Source organism: Saccopteryx leptura, chromosome 6 (assembly GCF_036850995.1).
Source record: "Saccopteryx leptura isolate mSacLep1 chromosome 6, mSacLep1_pri_phased_curated, whole genome shotgun sequence".
Lineage (NCBI taxonomy): Eukaryota > Metazoa > Chordata > Mammalia > Chiroptera > Emballonuridae > Saccopteryx > Saccopteryx leptura.
In genome coordinates this window covers 10,722,435-10,744,262 of record NC_089508.1, presented here as the reverse complement: position 1 = coordinate 10,744,262, position 21,828 = coordinate 10,722,435, and the positions used below count along the sequence as shown (strand labels likewise).

Genomic DNA, 21,828 nt, shown 5'->3' with positions numbered 1-21,828 from the left:
GAATAAGAGTGAGGCTGGACAGGAGGTGGCTGGCAAAGCCAGGGCAGAATGTAGGTATTCAGTGCACCCAGGGCCAGGCCTTCCCGTGACGCCCCAGTCCCCTTAACACCAGGGAGTGACTATATGGGCAGCTCCACTGCATATCTGTATTGTCACCTCTCCCTGAAGCCCGTGCTGTGGGCTGGAGGACAGCTCGGGCCTTCCCACCTCTCCCATGGGCAGGCCCTGGGACCTCAGAGTGCACCTCATGAAGAGGAACAAAGGTGCCTATTGCCCGAGAGAACCCTCGGTGCCTAAGAGGCCCGGTCCTCTGCCCCTCCTCCTTTCCCTGGTCAGGATGCACACCTATCTGCTCAGGCCCTTGGAGCAGAGCAGACCTCGCTCGGCAGGCGACCTTGAGCCTCAGTCCCAACAAGTAGGCCCCTGCCTTGTTCTTGGGACCCACCAGTAACTGAACCCCGCTTTCTTCGCTCCAGGCTGGCTCCCACCCAGGATTTTAGTTTCCCCAAAGCTGCTCCCCTGCCATGCTGCCTGTCCAGCCTGAACCCAAGCGAGCAGCAGGGAACAGAGCATAGAGCTTTGAGGCCCAAGCAGGCTGTCCTTAGCAGTGTGGGGGCTCCTCCTGGGGCCGTGGACCGGGTCCCTGGGTCACAGTGGTGTGACCTCTGTCAGGGTTACACCCAGCTCTGCTTCTCGGAGCCGAGCGGTGGCATGTCAGTTAAACTCGCTGGATCCTATCTATAACAGAGGGGTAATCAATCATCACAATAGTGATGAGGAGGACGCCGCCGATGGTGATAGCTGCCCTTCATTGGGCCTCTCCTTGTTGTTGTGAGTACTTTCCCTCCTCAGTGAGGATTACCATAGCATCTCTGAGCGCTTGCTGCGTTCTGGGTACTGATCCAAGTGCTCTACACACTTACCACCTGTGATCCTAGAGCCGGTCCTGTGAGCTAAGTGAGATAAGTAAACTTTATCTCATTTACTCTTCGTCAACAACCCAGCAAGGTGGGATTGCTCCATCCGGGTTACAGAACGCAGTTTAATAATACTTTCACTGCGGCTGCTTTGGAGGAGAAAATGAGATCTAATGTGTTAAGCGGAGCTGCACATAGCAGGCACTCACTAAATGGTGGCTGCTGGTATCCTGGCCACCAGAGTGATTGTAGCATACTGCCCTGCTACTCCAGACATGGAGGTGTTCTGGGTTACCGGGTCACAGTGGTGTGACCTTTGTCAGCGTTCAGTGTACATTTGACTGAGGACTAAACTTTCACAAGGGAAGCAGCCGCCCACAGACAGCTCCGCTGCCACTACCGCTGAGCAGCACTGTGTCAACCCTGCTGTGTGTGTGTGTGTGTTGGTGTGATCACCTCTTCTTTGTGTCCATGGGCTCGTGCTGGAGCCAGCAGAGGTCCACCAGGGAGCCTTTGCCTGAGGGTGTTCCCAAGGGCCAGGAGGGACTCCCCGCCTAGAAGCCTCAGCTTTTCCAGGAGATGCCTGGAGCTGGGAGCAGGTCCTCCGTGAAGGAGGGAGGCCAGGCACACAATGTTGCGGCTCAGAGTCACTCAGGGAATCTCTACAAAAGCAGATCCCTGGGCCCTGCTGTCTAGGGCCTGGTTCAGCAGGCCGGGAGGGGCCTGGGAGTCTGCGCAGGGGGTCCGTGCACCACACCCGGAGACACACTGGTGCAAACCCTCACCATTTCCCCGGAAGCCCAGGTGGCCAGCCAGCTTCCTGCGTCCTGCGGGAGGGTGGGGGCAGGGGTGGTCGTCTCCCTTCTTACTTTCTGTGCCGCCATGAGCTCTGAGTATCAGTTTACCTTTTAATTAATGGGGATATTAACTTGCTTGTGAACATCCTTTATAAGCTGCATTTTAATTGAGTTTATTTCACACTCTCTATTCTGCTTTTTTCCAGAAAGTGTTTTAAGTGGCTTGCAAACACATTATAAGTTAGAAGTAAAAAGAGAAAGAATATTTAAGAACAAAGGGGTCAAAAGTGAGGTCCACAATGCACGTGTGTTATACGTCAGTTGCAAAATAGACTCTAAGATACTGGTTCACTAACACAGCGATTTTCAACGGTGCGCCACAAAAATTTTTTAAACATGCAACACTTGAGTGTTTAGACAGGGGCACTGACCTCTTTTCCCTTAGACTGTCAGATTAAAAAATGACAACAGCCAATACAACTATAGCCCTATAGTGTATATGAATCAAAATACTTGTTTTTTTTTTGTCTGCTTGGCAAAAAATATATTTTTAGGTATGCCACAGAATTTTATTTACTAGTTTATGTGTGCTGTGAGATGAAAAAGGTTGCAAATTGCTGCTCTACCGAGCTGCACAGTTAAATTGTGTGCGCGCCTTTTAGGGATCCTGCAGCCCTGCCCCAGCCCAGACTGCTTACTGGGATCGCTGAGGGCGTGCTAGGCCCACGCAGACAGGATTTCTGAGCCCTCAGGGGCCCTGCGCGCACACAGGGTTGAGAACTACTGGTTTCGATGATAAATCCAAAGGAATCTTGGGGCATCTACTCTTGTGTAACACAACTTCTTAATAAATCTATCTTTGGTTCCGAGCTTTAATCTCTTTAAGGTGCCTTTGCCAAATTGGAAATAAAATAAATAGGCAAAAGCATGCCTTGGAGGTGACTGAGACTTTGGGATCTTGAGGGCCCCTTCCTCAGCCATGCCCAAGTGTCACACGCTCCAGTTAAATGTGCAGAAGAGACAGCACCACCTGGTGAGCGCTGAGACCAGCTGCCGGGCACCGCTTTCTGGGCTGTGAAATGTCACTGCAATCCCCGGGTAGCCTATGGGAGGTCGTGTGGAGAGGACCACTAAGGCCGTATGCCCAGGGAGTGAGAGCAGGGCGGCCTGGCCACGGGCCTGGTCAGGTGGCAGAAGCTGCTGGGAGTCCAACTTTAACCCTCTGTTAGGAAGCCTCAGAGAGTGGCTGGGGCCCTCTCAGTCTCGGGGGACAGAAGAAGTCGAGGCCTGGGAATGGAGGTGACCACACAGAGAAATCGCTTCGGGAGTTCGCGTGAATCTGCAGCAGGAGACACTGGGGGAACGAAAACCAGTCACAGAGGTGGTTCCAGCCAGGACCAGCCCTGCTCCCTGGTCACCCTTGGGCACACTTTGAGCTCCTTCAAACTGCTGTCCAGCCCTGGCCGGTTGACTCAGTGGTAGAGCGTTGGCCTGGTGTGCAGAAGTCCCAGGTTCAATTCCCGGCCAGGCACACAGGAGAAGTGCCCATCTGCTTCTCCACCCCTCCCCCTCTCCTTCCTCTCTGTCTCTCTCTTCCCCTCCCGCAGCCAAGGCTCCATTGGAGCAAAGTTGGCCCGGGCGCTGGGGATGGCTCTGTGGCCTCTGCCTCAGGTGCTAGAATGGCTCTGGTTGCAACAGAGCGACGCCCCAGAGGGGCAGAGCATCGCCCCCTGGTGGGCGTGCCGGGTGGATCCCGGTCGGGCACATGTGGGAGTCTGTCTGACTGCCTCCCCGTTTCCAACTACAGAAAAATACAAAAAAAAAAAAAAAAAAACAACAACAACAACAACAACAAAAAGCTGCTGTCCATCTGGGCCCACCTGAAGGCACCGGAGTGTGACTGAAGGTGGCCAAGCGACAGTCCCCAAGCCACTTCCCCTCTCTGGGTCACTTCCTTCCTATGCAAAACCAGAGGTTGGATGAATCAGTGGGTCCCCTGAAAGCAGGATTGGACTGCATCTGGGGGGCTCAGGGGGCTTCTCAAAGATAGAGGTAGCTTTCCCTCCTTCCCAGAGATTCTGGGGCAGTGGTCCTGGGCGGTGTCATTTAGAACAGTGGTCCCCAACCTTTTTTGGGCCACGGACCCAGTTGGTTTAATGTCAGAAAATATTTTCACGGACTGGCCTTTAGGGTGAGATGGATAAATGTATCACGTGACCGAGACAAGCGTCAAGAGTGAGTCTTAGACGAATGTAACAGAGGGAATCTGGTCATTTTTTAAAAATAAAACATCGTTCAGACTTAAATATAAATAAAACGGAAATAATGTAAGTTATTTATTCTTTCTCTGCGGACCGGTACCAAATGGCCTACAGACCGGGACCGGTCCGCGGCCCGGGGGTTGGGGACCACTGATTTAGAAGACAGCCCAGAGCGACTGTACCGTGAGGCAGGTCTGGGAGCCGTGAGCCAGGAGGGTCCTGAGGACCAGCCCCTTCCTCCCACCCCCCCCCCCCTCAATCTTTGGGTCTCTCTGGGGTCAGGCTCAAGATAAACCATGTTTGCTGACTGATATTGGATCTTTCTGGAGCTAAAGAAAAAGATGCCATCCGGCCCATCACCCCTGCCTGACTTTTTTCCCTCCACTGGCTTAACTGCGCAGTGATGGCCCCATACAGGAGAGCCTGGATGCACACCCCCTGAGCACCCCTGTGGCAGGAGCTTTGCTGGGGGCCTGGTTTCCAGTCCATATCTACATATATCCATCTCACCAGTTCCCCCACAACAACCCCGGCAGCCCTATTTTACAGAAGGGGAAACTGAGGCTCAGAAAGGTTAAGCAGCGTGCCCCATGGCCTCAGCAGGAATTCAAATCCAGGTCTGTCTGCCTTGTAGGCTGTTATGTGGTCCAAAGGAGGCAGGGTCTCCTCTGTGCACGAATCGGGCGTGGGGCAAAGAGGGGCTTCTTTGGCTGTCGCTTGCACAGCCAGCCTCCAGAGCGGGGTTTGGGGACCTCTGTGTCTCTGCTTCATTCTCCGGGATGGCACTCTCACCCCATTGCCCTCTGCCTTAGCAAAGACAGCCAACACCCCCAACATGCAGCCACCTGGGTTTCTTCTCCATGAGATGGGGTTTGAGGTGAAAGGGCTTTTTATTATTTGTAAAATAGCAACTTTAACAATTTAATCGTGTGACAAATGCTTCCTTTCGAAAACAAGTTCTAAGCAATGAGACTATAGATGTCTCAAATCAAGAAGAAAATCTGTGAATGGTTAAAGCGTGGGGGACACTAGACAAGTGGAAACTGCTGGGCCCTGGGCATCCTTCACGGGCAGCTGGAGATCCCCCTCCTGGGCAAGTCTTTCCTAAGCCCTCCAGCTGGAGGTGGTGCTGGTGGAGGTTTAACAACTGGCTGGCCATGATTTGCAGCATGCACCAATGTCTGTGGTGTACATGCTCTTACCACGGCCAATTTCAGGCTGTCAGTGTGAAGAATTGGCTCATATAAGCCAGTATGGACCAGCTCTAGCCCACCTCTTCTTCCAACATGCACTGGGACTACTGTGGAATGCTCTGTCATTCTGTCGTGAATGCGTGTGTGTGTGTGTGTGTGTGTGTGTGTGTGTGTTCACATATGCATCTTGCCTCCTACCACATCGCTCCCTGAGCATATAAGCATCTCTGATCTCCCCCCACATAGTAAGTGCTCAGTAAAGGCTAGCTATGCCCACTGGTATTATTTGTATTGTTGTAAGCATTGCTGCATGCTTGCTAATGGCCCGAGAGGTTATCTTTGCATCCCCACCAGAAATATCCACTAGTCCAGACTCATATCTGGCCCTTTGAGTGGAATGCCTATAGATGTGACATTGGGAATAGGTGAATTCCTGCATTCTACAAGCTGTGTGACTTGGAGCAAGTCATTCAACCTCTCTGTGTCTTAGCTCAGTGGTCCTCAACCTTTTTTGGGCCACAGACTGGTTTAATGTCAGAAAATATTTTCATGGACCAGCTTTTAGGGTGGGACAGATAAATGTATCACGTGACCGAGACAAGCGTCAAGAGTGAGTCTTAGACGGATGTCACAGAGGGAATCTGGTCATGTTTTAAAAATAAAACACCTTTCAGACTTAAATATAAATAAAACGGAAATAATGTAAGTTATTTATTCTTTCTCTGCAGACTGGTACCAAATGGCCCACGGACCGGTACCGGTCTGCGGCCCGGGGGTTGGGGACCACTATCTTAGCTTCCTCATTTGAAAAACAGAGATAACACTCTCTCCCTCAGTAGATTTCTTAAAAGGGTCATTAAAGTGGAGTTGTCAAAAGGACTGAATCAGTTAATAATGGAAAGCGGTGGTAAGTGCTACGTGTCAGCTTTGTGGTTATTGTCACTGCTGTTGCTGAGGCACTCGCTCTAGCTTGCAAACTGCTAAGTGCTTTTCCTCCTTTCCACCAGAGGTGGCCTGCTCTCTGGCTGAGCCTTTCTCATCCTGTGGCTGGGACACTCGGGCCCCGCAGTGGGGTGGCGGGTGCTGCTGGGGCTGGGCTGACCTGTAGTTGCCCTTCTTGGAGGCGACGTGGAGCGGGAGCATGCCGTCCTTGTTGACCCTGTTGGCGTCCGCGCCCTGCAGCAGCAGAAACTCCACCACGGACTCGTGCTCGTTCTTGCAGGCCTCGTAGAGGGCCGAGGCACTGTCGCTGGCCTGCGTGTTGATGTCAGCGCCTGGCAAAGAAGGGCAGCTCGGTGAGTGACCAGGGTGGTCACTGTCCCTGACGCAATGTCCATGTTGGGCTGTGCTAACCGCCGTGACACACTGGATCCTTAGAGAGGAGGGGTCCACTTGGGGCAACCCCCAGCTCTCTTTCATAACACCGCGACCCTGGGGCCTGCCGGCTTGAGCAGAGGCCTCTTGGAGGTGAAAAGCTGCCTTGACGATGCTGACAGTTCCTGAGCACCTACCATGTGCCGGGCACCGTGCATCAGAAGTGCTATCTCTCTGAACCCACAACGTCACCCTGTGTGATCAGTGCTGCTCTGGTCTCTGTGTTAGGGAGCACAGGGAGCCGGCGCAACGGGCCTCAGACCACCCAGCTCATACACGAGGAGTCAGAACTTGAACCCAAACGGTCTGATGGCAGAGGCCATGCTCTTAACCCTCTCTCCATGTGAAAGGACCCGGGCCCTGCCTTGAGGAAACCCTCACGGCTCTGAGACAGTACAGGGACCCCTAAGAAAGGAGAACCCCAACAACAAATCCCAATGAATTCCCTGCCTGCCATTTCAAGAATAAGACAGAATTACTTCCTGTCTCCTTTGAAGAAGACACGACTCTATGCTGCAAGGAGGAGGGGTCCGGCCTGGCGACAGTGTCCCCTCAGCCCAGTCTCTACACCTGCTCCGTGTCCTGGCAGGGAGGGAGAGAGCTGACTGGCACACGGCTTCTCCATTCCCCGGTGCCCCCTGGTCTGGGAAGGAAACAGGACCGAGACGGCAGTGGACTGTCAGTAAGGGCTGAAGTCAGAAGCATTCATTAGCCACAGCTCCTTTCTCTCCAGCCATCTGGCTGAGGTAGGGCTTTCTGGTCCTTTCACATTTTTGATGACTGGTTTCTGGTCTCGTGGAAGGAGCACAGGCCTGTGGTGACGGACAGCGACCAGGTGAAGCTTTGGTTTCCTGGCTTACAACGGCCGTGGCCTCCGGCTGCCTTTAGGAGCCTCGTGCTCTCTCATCTGTTGGCCAGGAATAATAGGACCTACTGACTGGGATTACCGTGAGAGTAAATGTCAGCAATAGACTGAATGCGCCCTCCCCCCCTCAAAGTGCATCTGTGGAAACCTACCCCCTAATGTGACGGTGTTAGGAGGTGGGGCCTTTGGGAGGTGATTCAGTCACAAGGCCGGAGCCCCTATGAATGGGATTTGTACCCTAATAATGAAAGGGACCCCAGAGAGTCTCTCACTTTTCCAACACGTGAAGGCACAGAAGAAGATGGCTGTCTGTGAACCAGGAAGCAGGCCCTCATCTGTCACCGAATCCGCCAGCCCCTTGAGCTTGGCCTTCCAGGCTCGGGCACTGTGAGAAACTGTTGCCCACGAGCCAGCCAGTGTGTGGTGCTCTGTGGTGGCAGCCTGAGTGGCCTATGACAGTCTCCCTGCCCCGTGCCTGGCACAGAGGAGGTGTTTGGCAAATGACAGTCACCCCGCACGGAGGGGTCAGGGCACAGGGAAGGGGTCAGACCCCCACCCCCGAGGGGCGTCAGCGGGCAGCCCTAACACCAGGAGCTCTCAATGCATCAGGATCCCGCTAACAAAGCTGACTGCTCACACAAGAAAAAATATTTGGATTTGGAAATGGACTCAGCCCACGAAGGGAGCAGACCTTGGCTCGGGCTGTCGGCAGGAGAGCGTGGCCGCTGAGCAGAGCTAGCCGGCTCCCGCCCGCTGAGCACCCTGCCCTTTGCCCAGCCTCCTCGGGGGCCTGGTCTCCCTGGACCCAGCCTGTGCCCGTGTTCTCCAGCTGGTCGGCCCAGATTCATCCCTGGTCTGTTTTCCTAACTGCCCAGGCACAGGCTAAGTGGACACTTGTCGGAGCAAAGTTCCACAGTGGTCATTCATGAGGCCAGGGTGGCAGGTGGAATGCAAAGGACGTGCAGTTTGGGGTCAGATGGATGGGGTGAGAATCCAGGCTCTGGCTGGGACCAATCATGTACCCTCTGAGCCTCAGTCTCCTTATCTATAAAATGGGATGAGGACGCTGCCCTATCTCACACAGCTGTGGAGAAAACCACAGGGGGCTGATCGGTGTTCGTGTATAGCACAGTGTGGCACATGGTAGGTCTTCAACAAGTTATTCCAATCTGTCCCAGGGTCTGGCTTACCTCTGACCTCTCCATTGCTAGAGGAGGCGGGTCGCTTCCCAGAGAGAGAGAGAGAGAGAGAGAGAGAGAGAGAGAGAGAGAAAAGAAACCAAAGGTGCTCTTGGGAGAGGTCAGAATATAATGCCCTTTAACCAAAAGAACACCTGCCACTGTCTCAGGCTAGCAGACTGGGACACATAAGGCAATATTGTTTTACTTTCTCCACTAAGTAAATTAAATTTTTTTTTTATAGGCAGAGTACAAAGACCTGAGTTCAAATCCCAGCTCTGCCACTAATTTGCCGTGTGACTTTAAACAAATCACCTTCCCACCCCGGGGGGGGGGGTGGATCTAGATGCTGTCTGAGGGTCCTCTGGCCCTGAAGGGTGACACGGTGGGAAGAGAAGTGGTTGGGGTGTCAGGAGACCAAGGGTCTGATTGGTCCTGCCATTTGCTCGCCGTGTGTCTATAAAGCACTCACTTCCCCTTTCTGGGCCTCAGATTCTCATTGTAGAGCAAGGATGTTGAGCTCGATTAGAGATCGCAAATGTGTGACAGGTGTGCCACCCCCCCCCCAAGTTGGTGCCTAATTTCAGGGATCCCTGTGGATCTCAACATGGTTCCTGCTGAGCCTAGACACACCCCAGAATCCTCGACACCGCACTGCCAGAAGACACTCAATCACAGTATGTCTACACAATGACACTTGAACTTGTCTTCCCTTAGGGCTGATCTCGGAGGTCCTTCTCAGCTGTACCCCTCGGCACCATGACCCAGGGATCCTCAGGACTCACCGTGCTTGGCCAGGAATCTCAGCGCCTCCAGCTGCCCGCTCTGGGCCGCCACGAACAGGGGGGTGATGCCGTAGGCATTCTTGGATTCCACCTTGGCGCCCCCGCTCACCAGGATGTCCATGACCTCCAGGTCATTGCGGGAAACAGACTCGTGCAGAGCCGTCCAGCCCCGGTTGCAGCGATGGTTGGTGTCTGCGTTGTACTGCACCAGGATCCTCACCGCCTCCAGGTTCTTGCGCTCACAGGCTGTGCCCACAGGGAAGCGAGGCGGTCAGCAGGGCCCGTGCGGGACCTGGCCAGCCGAGACTGCATTCGTCCGTCTGTCCATTCACTCACTCACTCACTCACTCACTCACTCATCAGCTATTCACCCGGCAAAGAGCCATTGGGTCTGCACTAAGTTTTAGTCCCTGCCTAAGATATGCAGCTGAAAGTAACAGTGATACTAACTAGTAATAGTGTTTGCTGATGTGTGTGTATCACACGCACCATTACATGATTAACTTATTTAATTCTCGCAACCACCCTTTAAATATTAATACATAGCATTATTATCCCTTTTCACAGATGAGGAAAATGAGATAGAGATGTTAAGTGACTTGTTTAAGGTCACACAGATAGTAAGTGGCAGAACTGGGATTCAAACCCAGAAAATCTCTGTCCCCTGGAATGTTCCTGGATGCCCTGAACTCATATTTCCTTCCAAAGTTACCTGCATCAGACTGCCACATGGCCAGGGCCAGAGGAGGGGGACGGTGTCATATTCCTGCTCAAAACCCCTCCTCAAAGGCTGCCCACTTAATTTGGGGTAAGATTTACCTTCTGAATACAGTTCATCTAGTCTCTCTCAACCTGGCCAAACCTGCCTGCCTCGTACGCCGGTGACTCTGAGGGGAAATGAAAGGGCAGTCAGTGCCCGGCGTGGAGCGAGCAGTCAACAGGTGCCTGCTGCTGTGAGTATCAGCTCTGGGGGAGCCAGTGTCCTCGGGTGATGTGCTGACTCAGCCAGGAGTTGTGGGCTTTCTCAAACATCCCAGGGGTACAAACTCTCTCCTGTTCCTCTTTGTCTTTGCCTACGCTGTTCCCCTGCTTGTCCAGCTGGTAGATCCCTCCTGCTCGGGCTCAGCTCAGGTATACCCTCCTGTGAGTGTCCTTCCCCGGTGTCAGGGACTCCTGTGAGTGTCCTTCCCCGGTGTCAGGGACCCTGCACGTGTTCCCTGGTGCCTTGAGCCACACTCTTCATTGCCCTTAGCTGACTGTTGTCTGTGCGTCCACGCCCACTGGACTGCGTGAACACTCAGGCGAGGGTGGTTCCTCTCCACTCCAAGCCCTCAGTGCTCCTCGGTGTGCCTAGTGCACGGGAGGCCTTGGGAAATGTGGACGGAATACGTGCACGAGTGAAAGACTCAATGACTAAGTTACACATCTGAGTGAGGCTGCCCCTTCGAAGTAGACTCCATGGGGTGGTGGGGTGGTGGGGTGGTGGGGTGGGTATGCAATGCTCCCAAGTGCCCTCTTAGTCTCTGGACCCTTCCTCGGGGAAGCCCCCCAGGGGCACCCACCTTTGTAGAGCGGTGTCTCTCGGGATTTGTTGGCGATGTCAGGCTCGGCCCCCGCCTGGAGCAGGGACTGGAGGCATTCCAGGTGGCCCCTGCACGTGGCCAGGTAAAGGGCTGTCTCCTCCTGCAGGGTGCGCTGGTCGATCGTTGCTGGGTACGCTGGGCAGGACAGAGAGGTACGCTTTTGAAGGAGGAAGATACCTACCCCCCTCAAGTGCCCCACCTCAACGCAGAGGTGGTCGTAATTTACTCCCAGTTCCAAGGACAGACTTGTGTGGCATCTGCCTAAATTTACCACCCAGATTGCCCTCGTCATCTTGGCCCTGGACTCAGTAGCTTTCACAGGGCTGTTTTAGCTTCCTGGTCGTATTAATCCGGCTCAGATGCCACTTCCTTCGAGAAGCCTTCCCTGGCTGAGCCTCCTCCTTCTGTGAATGACCCTGTCTTTCCCTCTCAGTCCACCAGCCAGTGCTGGAAGGTGGGTCTTCTGCGGGCGCGGGAGTGTGGCAGGCTGTCGGGTCTCTGCTGCTCCAGGAGTCACCCTTCCACACCCGCCTCGGGGGAAGCCGAGGCTCAGAGAGGAGGCACGATTCGCCCAGAGTCCCACAGCAGTGGGGGACAGTGTGGGAGGGCACAGGCACAGCTGCAGTATTTTCCACACCAGATCAGCCCCTGGAACATTCTAGTACAAGCTGGCAGTGGCTGTCCCTGAAGTTAGCCCTCCCTTCTTACTTTTCTAGGACTTAGACTCTCCCATCCTGAGAGGCCTGGAGAGTTTGGGGAGGTTGTTGCAATAGGGTGACCAGCCATTTTTCCTCTCCCAACTTGGTGACTTCGCTTTGCAACAGGGGTGACAACCTGGCCTCGCCCCCCTCACCCAGGTTGTGGGGCAGAGAACACGGAGCTCTAGGACAGCGGTTCTCAACCTGTGGGTCGCGACTCCGGCGGGGTCGCCTAAAGCCATCGGAAAATACATCATGCATATCAGGTATTTACATTCCGAATCACAACTGTAGCAAAATTACAGTTATGAAGTAGCCACCAAAATTATTTTTTGGTTTGGGGTCACCGCAACATGAGGAACTGTATTGCGGGGTCACGGCATTAGAAAGGTTGAGAACCACTGCTCTAGGAGGACAGAGCGCTGGCCCTTGGGTCTCAGTCCCGCCTCCGGCCGCCTCACCTCGGTGCAGGGCCTTGAGGCAGCTCAGCTGGCCGTAGTAGGCCGCCTCGTGCAGCGGCAGCCAGCCGTCCTTGTTGGGTTCTGCAAGGTTCTTCCCCGCCTGCATCAGAGCCCTCAAGGCCTTCTCATCGTCTTCCTTGATGGCCTTTAGCACAGGGCCCACCCTGGAGGAACAAGGGGTGGGCCACTGCTCAGGGCTCAGGCAGGGCAGAGGCTGGGCCCGGCTGCCTTCCCCCGCCCCCTGGGGAAGCGGGGCCTCCTGGTGGCCAGGAGCCATGAGGCCTGTGGGATCCCCCTGCCCTGTTTGTCCTGCTGGTCTAGGACAGCTGCTCAGCCCCCTGCAGCACTGTCCTCTGCAATAAGGAGACTTACCCTTCCTGACCCACGTGGGTGTGCCCTGGGATCTCAGCCCCAACCTCGGCCCTGACCTTGGCCCCTCCAGCTCTTGGCTCCATCACGGCTGCCTCAGCCTGCCTGCCCGGGTCAGCCTCTCCCTGGCGCCGGTCATAAGCCCTCAAATAACCACTGGCCTTCACATGTTTCTGAATGATTGCTTGACTCCTGCCTGTCTCCCCCACAGAACTGTGAGCTCCAGGAAGTTGAGGACAGTGTCTTTCTATCTTGATCTCGTGTGAATTAATTCCCAGGGCCCAGCTCAGTGGCTGATCCTTAATAGGGGCTTATAAATATTTGTGGCAAGAAAGAAAAGAAGGAAGGAAGGAAGGAATGAATAGAGGGAGGAAAGAAGGAAGGAAGGAAGGAAGGAAGGAAGGAAGGAAGGAAGGAAGGAAGGAAGGAAGGAAGGAAGGGGAAAGAAGGAGAGGAAAGGAGGAAGGAAGGAAGGAAGGAAGGAAGGAAGGAAGGAAGGAAGGAAGGAAGGAAGGAAGGGAGAGAGGGAGGAAAGAAGGAAGGAAGGAAGGAAGGAAGGGAGAGAGGGAGGAAGGAAGGAAGGAAGGAAGGAAGGAAGGAAGGGAGAGAGGGAGGAAAGAAGGAAGGAAGGAAGGAAGGAAGGAAGGGAGAGAGGGAGGAAAGAAGGAAGGAAGGAAGGAAGGAAGGGAGAGAGGGAGGAAAGAAGGAAGGAAGGAAGGAAGGAAGGAAGGAAGGAAGGAAAAGGAAGGAAGGAAGGAAGGAAGGAAGGAAGGAAGGAAGGAAGGGAGAGAGGGAGGAAAGAAGGAAGGAAGGAAGGAAGGAAGGGAGAGAGGGAGGAAAGAAGGAAGGAAGGAAGGAAGGAAGGAAGGAAGGAAAAGGAAGGAAGGAAGGAAGGAAGGAAGGAAGGAAGGAAGGAAGGAAGGGGAAAGAAGGGAAAGGAAGGAGAGGAAAGGAGGAAGGGAGGGAGGGAGGGAGGGAGGGAGAGAAGGAGGGACAGAGGGAGGGAGAGAGGGAGAAAGGAAGAATTAAGAACCTACAAACCCTAACAGGTATTCACACCTTCATTCCTTCTAGAGTTTGCTTGTTTCTTTGGGAATTATATTTACACCTTGCTGAAAGAGCCATTGGAACGGCCTCCTGAGAGCACGTGGAGGAGGCCCCGGCCTGCAGAGGTAAGTGGGTCTGGGTCAAGCCTAGGCAGGGTTCGTCCCCCTGTGGCTTCCTGGGGTGTCTGCACAACTTTAATCTCCAAGTCGGGCGCCATGTAGGGACACTCTACAGAAACTGGTTGAAACGTGGCAAGCTCCTTTGCTTCCACAGAGGGAAACCGAGGGTCCCTTCGAGACCACTTCTACCAGGAGGATTCGGGCACACAGGGCCAGCCTCCAGCGGGATGGACAACCGGCCCCACGGGAGGTGTCGGCGATAATGAAATGCCTGCCCTGAGCGTAGTGCTCCAGCGCTGACCAGCTGACAGAGCACCTTTACCTCTGGGGCTCGTTTGCACTCTGAGCAGCTCTGCGGTGGAGGCACGGACCCCTCCGAGGGGGGCTCTGCAGTGAGCATCTCTCTGAGGTCCTTCCCACTCCCCTCCTTGCTCCTGACGCTTACCCTCAGCCCAGGACTCTCAGCAGCTGAGAGACTTACTTACTTGAAGGAGTAATGCAGGGGATGCCTGCACAATTTAGAACTCGGAATGTCAAAAATAATTCAGGGCTCATACAGATGATCACTCCTTTGCTTGGCTCATTAAAGCACATCCATTCATTCTCTCATTCATCCACTCATTCATTCAGGCACGAATACATGCATTCACTGAGCTCCCTTCTCCCCATCCTTGGAGTCAGCAAAGACCATCACTGCTATGGCTCCCAGACCCACCGCTATGGCTCCCAGACCCACCGCTATGGCTCCCAGACCCGACCCACTGCTATGGCTCCCAGACCCACTGCTATGGCTCCCAGACCCACTGCTATGGCTCCCAGGCCCACCGCTATGACTCCCAGACCCACCGCTATGACTCCCAGACCCACCGCTATGACTCCCAGACCCACTGCTATGACTCCCAGACCTGACCCACTGCTATGGCTCCCAGACCCACTGCTATGACTCCCAGGCCCACTGCTATGACTCCCAGACCCACTGCTATGACTCCCAGACCCACTGCCATGGCTCCCAGACCCACTGCTATGACTCCCAGACCCACTGCTATGACTCCCAGACCTGACCCACTGCTATGACTCCCAGACCCACTGCTATGACTCCCAGACCTGACCCACCGCTATGGCTCCCAGACCCACTGCTATGACTCCCAGGCCCACTGCTATGACTCCCAGACCCACTGCTGTGGCTCCCAGACCCACTGCTATGACTCCCAGACCCACTGCTATGACTCCCAGACCCACCGCTATGGCTCCCAGATCCACTGCCATGGCTCCCAGACCCACCGCTATGGCTCCCAGATCCGTGCCTGGGGAGCATCCTGAGCACTTGGTCCCATTTCCCAGATGGAGAAGTGAGAGCAGTGCGACGGGGCCCCACCCCTGTCAGAGGCCAGGATCTGCCCTGAGGGTCCGCAGGGCCCCCCTCCACACTCCCCCTGCTTCCTCCAGCGTGAGCGGACTTCCTCCTGACTCTCAGCCTCTCTGGTTATTAATAGCTTCAGAGCACAGATGCCAGTTAAGTTACAGACCCAGCAAGGACGACGGGTAACTGACCAGATAAGCCCAGAAGTCCCCATCAACGCCATCACTGTCACCTTGATGAATTCCTCTTACAAGCGGCCACAGCAACCCCTGTTGGCGTCAGGAAAGGCCCCAGTGGGGTATGTGTCCTGTGTCCTTGGCAGGTCTCCTGAGGGACCGCAGCGAAAGTGGAAGGGGGGCAGGCTGGCTGCTCCCGTGGCCTGGGGCGGTGTGTGGCCTCAGGGGAACGCTCTCAGGACCCGCCACTCAGGCAGGGCTTCTGCCGCTGTGGTGTGAGGACCCTGGAGCTCTCGAGTGCCCCCTGCTGAAGGCTTCTCTACAGGCTCAGCCAGAGTCCCCGCCCCGAGGGTGGGGGTGGCCGCTGGGGTGCCAGGCCATCCAAGCCAAGGCGCTGAGCAGGACCCTGGAGGCCACGCTGTCCTTTCTGGCCTCTCTCACAGACAAGGGAACTGGGAGAGGCACAGGACTCCGGGGCGGTCACACAGAAGACCTCAGCAGTGCTGGGACCAGGACCTGGCTTTCCCTTCTCCACAGTGAAAATCCCGCCTGCAGCGCCAAGGAGGTGGGGGCTTGAGAAGGGCTGGGAAGGGGAAACAACGCGTTGGGCAATTGCTGGCTTCCCTCTCTGCATTGTAACTGGGCGCGGAAGTGGGGGTTCCAGCGATGGGGCCCTTCTTTTGCTTTCAGCTGCGTCTGAGGTCAGTATGGGGAGCAGAGAAGCGAATAGTATCAAGCCGTTTCCCACAGACACACCGAGCTCAGTACCCTGGTGCCAGGCAAACAGAACCTCTCCTGCAGCTTGGATTGTTTCTGGATTTTAGCGACTGACACTTATCAAAGAAAGGCAACAAAGCAAAACAAACCTTCCCCTCCCCATCCTCGCAGTGGCAGCGGGGGTGGGGAAAGTGAGAAAAACAGAGGCTGTGTGGTGGCCTAACTTGGGCACTGCACTCCTCTGGGCTTCTGGCTTCTAAGGGCATCTCCCCAAGTCTCCCTCTTGCTAGGTCCCCAGATCCAAAACCCCATGGGGCCAATCCAACACACAGAGCTCATTCTGGGGGCACTGAGGGGTTAATCACAAGCACAGCCTGGCTGGCAATTGTTTGAGGACAGATTCTCTGACCACCAAGACCAGCTTAGCAGGAGCAGCTGGGTCTCAGGAGGACACAGCAGGGAGGGGTGTGCCTGGGAGATCCCTCCAGAGCACCCCCCCCCTAAGGGCTATTGGTCTGCTTCACCCCCACACCCCACACCCCACCCCACCAACCCCAGTTGGGAGAGTGAGCTTGGGCGATCTGGGGGCAGCCCCGGGGTCACTTACGCCAGCTGGGAGGTCTTGTTGTGGTTGTATTTCTGCATGACCCCTTGGAAGAGGCCCATGGGAGCTGAGGCCGGCTGGCTCTCGGGAGGCACCGTGGACCTGGAGGGTGCAGGGCGGGAGTGAAAGAGGGAAAAGTACTCTGCATAGGAGAAGCGGGTCATGGCCAGAGGCAGGACCGAGGAGGGAGGCCGAGTGGAAGCGAGAGACTGACAGGCACAGGGCTCCGAACCAAAGCAGATGGCCCGGTCTCCTCTGTGCGCTGGCCACAGCTGCTGGGTCTCAGATTATTTTTGGCCCTTGGAGGAAGCCCTGGGAGATTTAAATGACCATATAAGACAACAATGAGGTTAACCTCACCGCCACTCCTGAGGTCCCCCTCCCCAGCCAACCACACAGGAGGCAGATATGAAACAAGGTGACATTCTTCACCCAGGAGGATGTGAGAAGTGTCAGCAGCAGGTCCCAGGATGCAAGGGGCCCAGCCTCAGGGCTGGCTGGGCCGGCTCCTAACAGGGATGGACAAGACCTTTATGGGGTGGAGGACAGGGGAGCGAAGCTGGAAGCCAAGTGGGTCTGTGTCCCGACCTCCACCTCGCCGGCTCCTCATGAGAGGGGCCCGTGTCCCAGGGCTGGGGATAGGCTGTACCAAGGTTACAGCCAGAGGATGCCCAGGCGAGGCTGTCGGGGCCCGGGCTGGGGTAGGCTGTAGACAGGTTACAGCCAGAGGATGCCCAGGCGAGGCTGTCGGGGCCCGGGCTGGGGTAGGCTGTAGACAGGTTACAGCCAGAGGCTGCCCAGGCGAGGCTATCGGGGCCAGGGTTGGGGATAGGCTGTACCAAGGTTACAGCCAGAGGATGCCTAGGCGAGGCTGTCGGGGCCAGGGCTGGGGATAGGCTGTACCAAGGTTACAGCCAGAGGCTGCCCAGGCGAGGCTATCGGGGCCAGGGTTGGGGATAGGCTGTACCAAGGTTACAGCCAGAGGATGCCCAGGCGAGGCTGTCGGGGCCCGGGCTGGGGATAGGCTGTACCAAGGTTACAGCCAGAGGCTGCCCAGGTGAGGCTATCGGGGCCAGGGCTGGGATAGGCTGTAGACAGGTTACAGCCAGAGGATGCCCAGGCGAGGCTGTCGGGGCCAGGGCTGGGGATAGGCTGTACCAAGGTTACAGCCAGAGGATGCCCAGGCGAGGCTATCGGGGCCAGGGTTGGGGATAGGCTGAACAAAGGTTACAGCCAGAGGATGCCCAGGCGAGGCTGTCGGGGCCAGGGCTGGGGATAGGCTGTACCAAGGTTACAGCCAGAGGCTGCCCAGGCGAGGCTATCGGGGCCAGGGTTGGGGATAGGCTGTACCAAGGTTACAGCCAGAGGCTGCCCAGGCGAGGCTATCGGGGCCAGGGTTGGGGATAGGCTGTACCAAGGTTACAGCCAGAGGCTGCCCAGGTGAGGCTATCGGGGCCAGGGCTGGGGATAGGCTGAACAAAGGTTACAGCCAGAGGATGCCCAGGCGAGGCTGTCGGGGCCCGGGTTGGGAGGCAGACCGACAGGGGTTCAGGTCCAGGCTCTGGCGCTTCCTGGCCACGTGACCTCGGACAGGTTGAACTCCTCCGGGCTTTAGTTTCCAGAAGAGCCCGGTCTCAGATGGCTGGTGAGGTCTGAGTGAGCGAAGAGTATAAAGTGCTAAGTAGAAGGCCCAGCACAGGGTTGCTCAATCACGTCCACCATTAATTTGATCATTATTTTGTCTTTGTGAGCCTCAGTCTCCCCGCCCCACTGGGCTATTTTGAAGATGGAAGGGGTGAAAGATGGTGTGACAGCCACTTCACAAATCTAGATTGGTTAGGATCGTAATGAAAATGGGACACGGGGCCTTTACTGGCCCTAATTCCAACAGGTTAGGCCCCGGTACCGTGGGCATCCCAGCAGGCTTGGCCGCCCCTCTGGGGAGCGGCGCCCTGTGGGTTGAGGAAGACATTCTGGCCGCATGGAGCGGTAGACACTTGCCCTTGAGAAGGACCCACACTATTCCAGGACGAGCCAGACTCTAAAGACTCTGTGGATCCCCTCGGCGGGGCCAGGACACGGTGGAAGGGGTGAGTGGGCAGAGAGAGGAGGGAGGACACCTGACTGCACTGCCTCGGCGGGGCCAGGACACGGTGGAAGGGGTGAGTGGGCAGAGAGAGGAGGGAGGACACTGACTGCGCTGCCTCCGCCCATCTCAGGGGGCTCCAGGCGGCCCCCTTCGTCATCCGCATTAACGAGACCACCTTCTCCCTTCCTTCGCCCCCGTCTACTGGTCACTGCCTCCTTCCTGCCGTGTTGCCACTGGGTCGAGCCCCTTGTGTGTGTTCACCCGTTAGTCTTCATTCATAAACACTGGACGTGGGTGCCAACGTCCCCACCTTCCACAGACCAGGAAACCTGGGCCGTGCCAGGCGGGTGGCCGCCCCCGGCTCTCACACAGCTGCAGCGGGTGAGTGGACCCGAGTCGTCAACACTGCGCTCCCGCCTCCAGGGTCTCGGTCACCTCCCGCCTCTGTCCTTTCTCCAGCTCTAAGGCCGCCACGCCGACTGGTCCTGAGACTTTGAACAAGCCCCTGCCCCGCTTTGTGCCTCAGTTTCCTTCTTTGCAAAAAGGGGAGGAAGGGCCAGACCAGGGGCTTCCCCGCTGCTGTTGTAGCCGGGAGCCCTTGCTGAGGTGAACTCGGGTGGAAACTCAGTGTGTCAAACAGACGTAGGGACCGCATCCGCCCGCAAGCCCCTGGGCTCAGCGTTATCATCTGTGCGTGCTCCTGGCCCTGGAAACGGGGGGGCGTGGGTGGGCTCTGTCTGCCTGTGACCCTGCAGTCCCAGCCACCCTCACCATCGGTCCATGCGTGGCCTCCCATTCTTTTAAATATCAATGGAATGTTATTACAGGTTACTAAGCTCCAAGGCACTTTACCGTGTTCTGCGAGCCACAGAAACGTGTCAAGGGCAAACAGAGCAGATTCTCCACATCCAGCCGTGGGCGCTATGGTTCAGAAGCATCCGTGCATCGGTAAAGCGAGAACAAAACACCGCACGCAGATCCACACACGCAGGTCACTAAGAAACAAACGCAGACGTCTTCTCTCCCGGGACTGGAGTGCTTTTTAGCAGGGTACTCACTCAGCCCTGGTAAAGACCCAGACCCACCTAGAACGAGGCCCTCTCTCCGATGGCATAATAATGCCAAAGGCAACAAGGAGACAGAGAAGCCAGTGGGGGTGGCAAAAGGCTGGCCTCAATGACAGCCCCTATAATTGTGCCTCCTGTCCATTGTCCCCCTTCACAAAAGAGGAAACAGACAAACTGAAGTCTATTCAACAAAAATTTCCCCGCTCGGCTGGCTCACGCCCTGTGCTAAGGCCTGGAGATGCTGACCAACTGGCCACTTCTTTTTGTTGATCCTTGAAGTGTTTGGGGCCAGTGGGGTGCCAGACAAGGACACACACAACCTGAAATGGGAGGTGAACTTGGTGCTCGGGGCAGGCAGGGTGAGTGCTCAGAACCGCTGAGCTGCGAGCCCCACGCCGGAGGGGAAGCCAGGCGCAGGCTGCGTGCCGTGCTCTCTGGGCTCCGGCTGCGGCCCCGCTTCCGTCTCAGGTGCCGAGCAGGGGAAAACCACCCCGCTGACTCATCAGAGGTGCGAGGAGCCTGGCGGGATGTGGGCGCAGGTCATGCCCTCGCAGCGGCCCGGTGGGGGAGGGATCCTGTCCTCCGTGCAGTGGGCAGGTCGGGGGCCCGGAGCGCACACCATCACCCAGCTCCCAGCTGCCCCTGTCCTGGCGTCCAGCTGGTCCTGGCCTCAGACTCGGGAGGGAAGAGAGTGGAGCCGTGATGACGATGCCCGCTGCCTTCTCAGTGAGCGTGATGACGATGCCCGCTGCCTTCTCAGTGAGCGTGATGACGATGCCTGCTGCCTTCTCAGTGAGCCCTGCCTGTGTGACTGAGCAGTTTTAGGCCAGCCCCAGGAGGGTGCAGAATTGACCTGGCTGAACGCGGTGCCAGGCAGGCATCTTACCTGGGGAGGAAGCTAACAGGGAGACCCACACCTGTGCCTGGATCCTATATTTGTTCTCTCTCTGGTGCTCACAGTGACCACAGGTGTCATGAGTTCAGTGCCTGGCACACAGTAGACATTTGATCAATTTCAATCAGTGAAACAAAACAAACAAACCAAAGCCCTTGGAGGAGTAACAGTTCACGTGGTAATCCCGGTGCGGTGAGGCTGCATGCCAAGACCTCAGATTGCCGGAGAACCAGCTCCCTGCCCTCTTGGGTAGAGAGAGGAAGAGCTCACAGGGCATAGCCACCTCCACCGCCTCCCCACAGGTCTTTGGAATCAGCCTACCACCCGTGAGAACTGTTTCTCCCTCACCCACTGACTGAGCCATCCTTTCTGGGCTGGCCAGAGAGGAATCAGAGAGCAGAGCAGGAATTCCCGCTGCAACTTCCGCCTCCCCTCTCAGAGGTGAGATTTGTGGATCTCTTGCTATGTGCCAAGCCTTGTGATAGGAACATGGCACAAAGCATCTCATTCCATCCTCTAGTCCACTTTGTGAAGGAGAAGTCATTGGCTCTCTTTTGCAAGTAAGCAAACTGAAGCTCAAAGTCGTTTGCTTCCTCTAGCTTGCTTGGTGAACTCCTATTCATCTTGCAAAGCCCACCTCCTTGACTAAGTGAATAGACCTAATCTGTGTCTCTCTGGAAGCGAGTCAAGCCCCTTTGCTGCCCCCTTCCTGTTGGGTCATTATGTATCTCTGTGCCTTTGCCCTCATTAGACTTCAAGCTAGGGGAGGGCAGGGACCAGGGCTGATTCATATCCAGGTGCCAGGAGGCTGGCACATCAGCAGGGCACAGTAAGTGAGGGTGGCCCGATTTTAATTGTTCCCAGTGTGCACACACATCAGCCCAAGCAAGTTCCTGCTTCCTGCTTTCTTCCTTTGTCTTCTTGGAAATGTAAACTTAAATAAAATGCAGAAGTTCAGAGACTGAGGACCCAGCTTCCGGGACGCACTCTGGCTGGCCCATCATGCTAACGTTGGGATCCCTGTTTCACTGCTTTCTCCATGAGACGGAGAGCTGGGCCTGCCCTTCAGGGGGCCCTCGGTGGGCCAAGGCTTGGAAGGTGGATCCTCACACACTTTTCAAACTTCATCTCTTACATTGTGGTGGGAGACAAGCCAATTGGAAAATGGCTCTAAAAGGGAACATTATATATATTTTATTTCTGGGCTGTGGTCTGGCTTTCATTTCTAGGATCTCAAAGACTCAGTTGATCTTTATATCCACAGTTGTCATTC

The 21,828-nt window shown here is 55.9% G+C and overlaps 1 protein-coding gene across 2 annotated transcripts in view; it reads right to left on the bottom strand.

The window, feature by feature from the left end:
• ASB2 (ankyrin repeat and SOCS box containing 2) overlaps positions 1 to 21,828 on the bottom strand; it is a 41,627-nt gene that overhangs the window by 6,329 nt on the left and 13,470 nt on the right. Inside the window, exons 3-7 of one of the 2 annotated variants that reach the window (XM_066342658.1) lie at positions 16,508 to 16,606; positions 12,113 to 12,276; positions 10,933 to 11,088; positions 9,371 to 9,616; positions 6,271 to 6,442 (exon numbers count right to left, since the gene is read on the bottom strand). In XM_066342658.1, coding sequence (XP_066198755.1) covers positions 6,271 to 6,442; positions 9,371 to 9,616; positions 10,933 to 11,088; positions 12,113 to 12,276; positions 16,508 to 16,606 — 837 coding nt within the window. The remainder of the gene's footprint in view (positions 1 to 6,270; positions 6,443 to 9,370; positions 9,617 to 10,932; positions 11,089 to 12,112; positions 12,277 to 16,507; positions 16,607 to 21,828) is intronic. The other variant, XM_066342660.1, reaches the window with a different exon arrangement.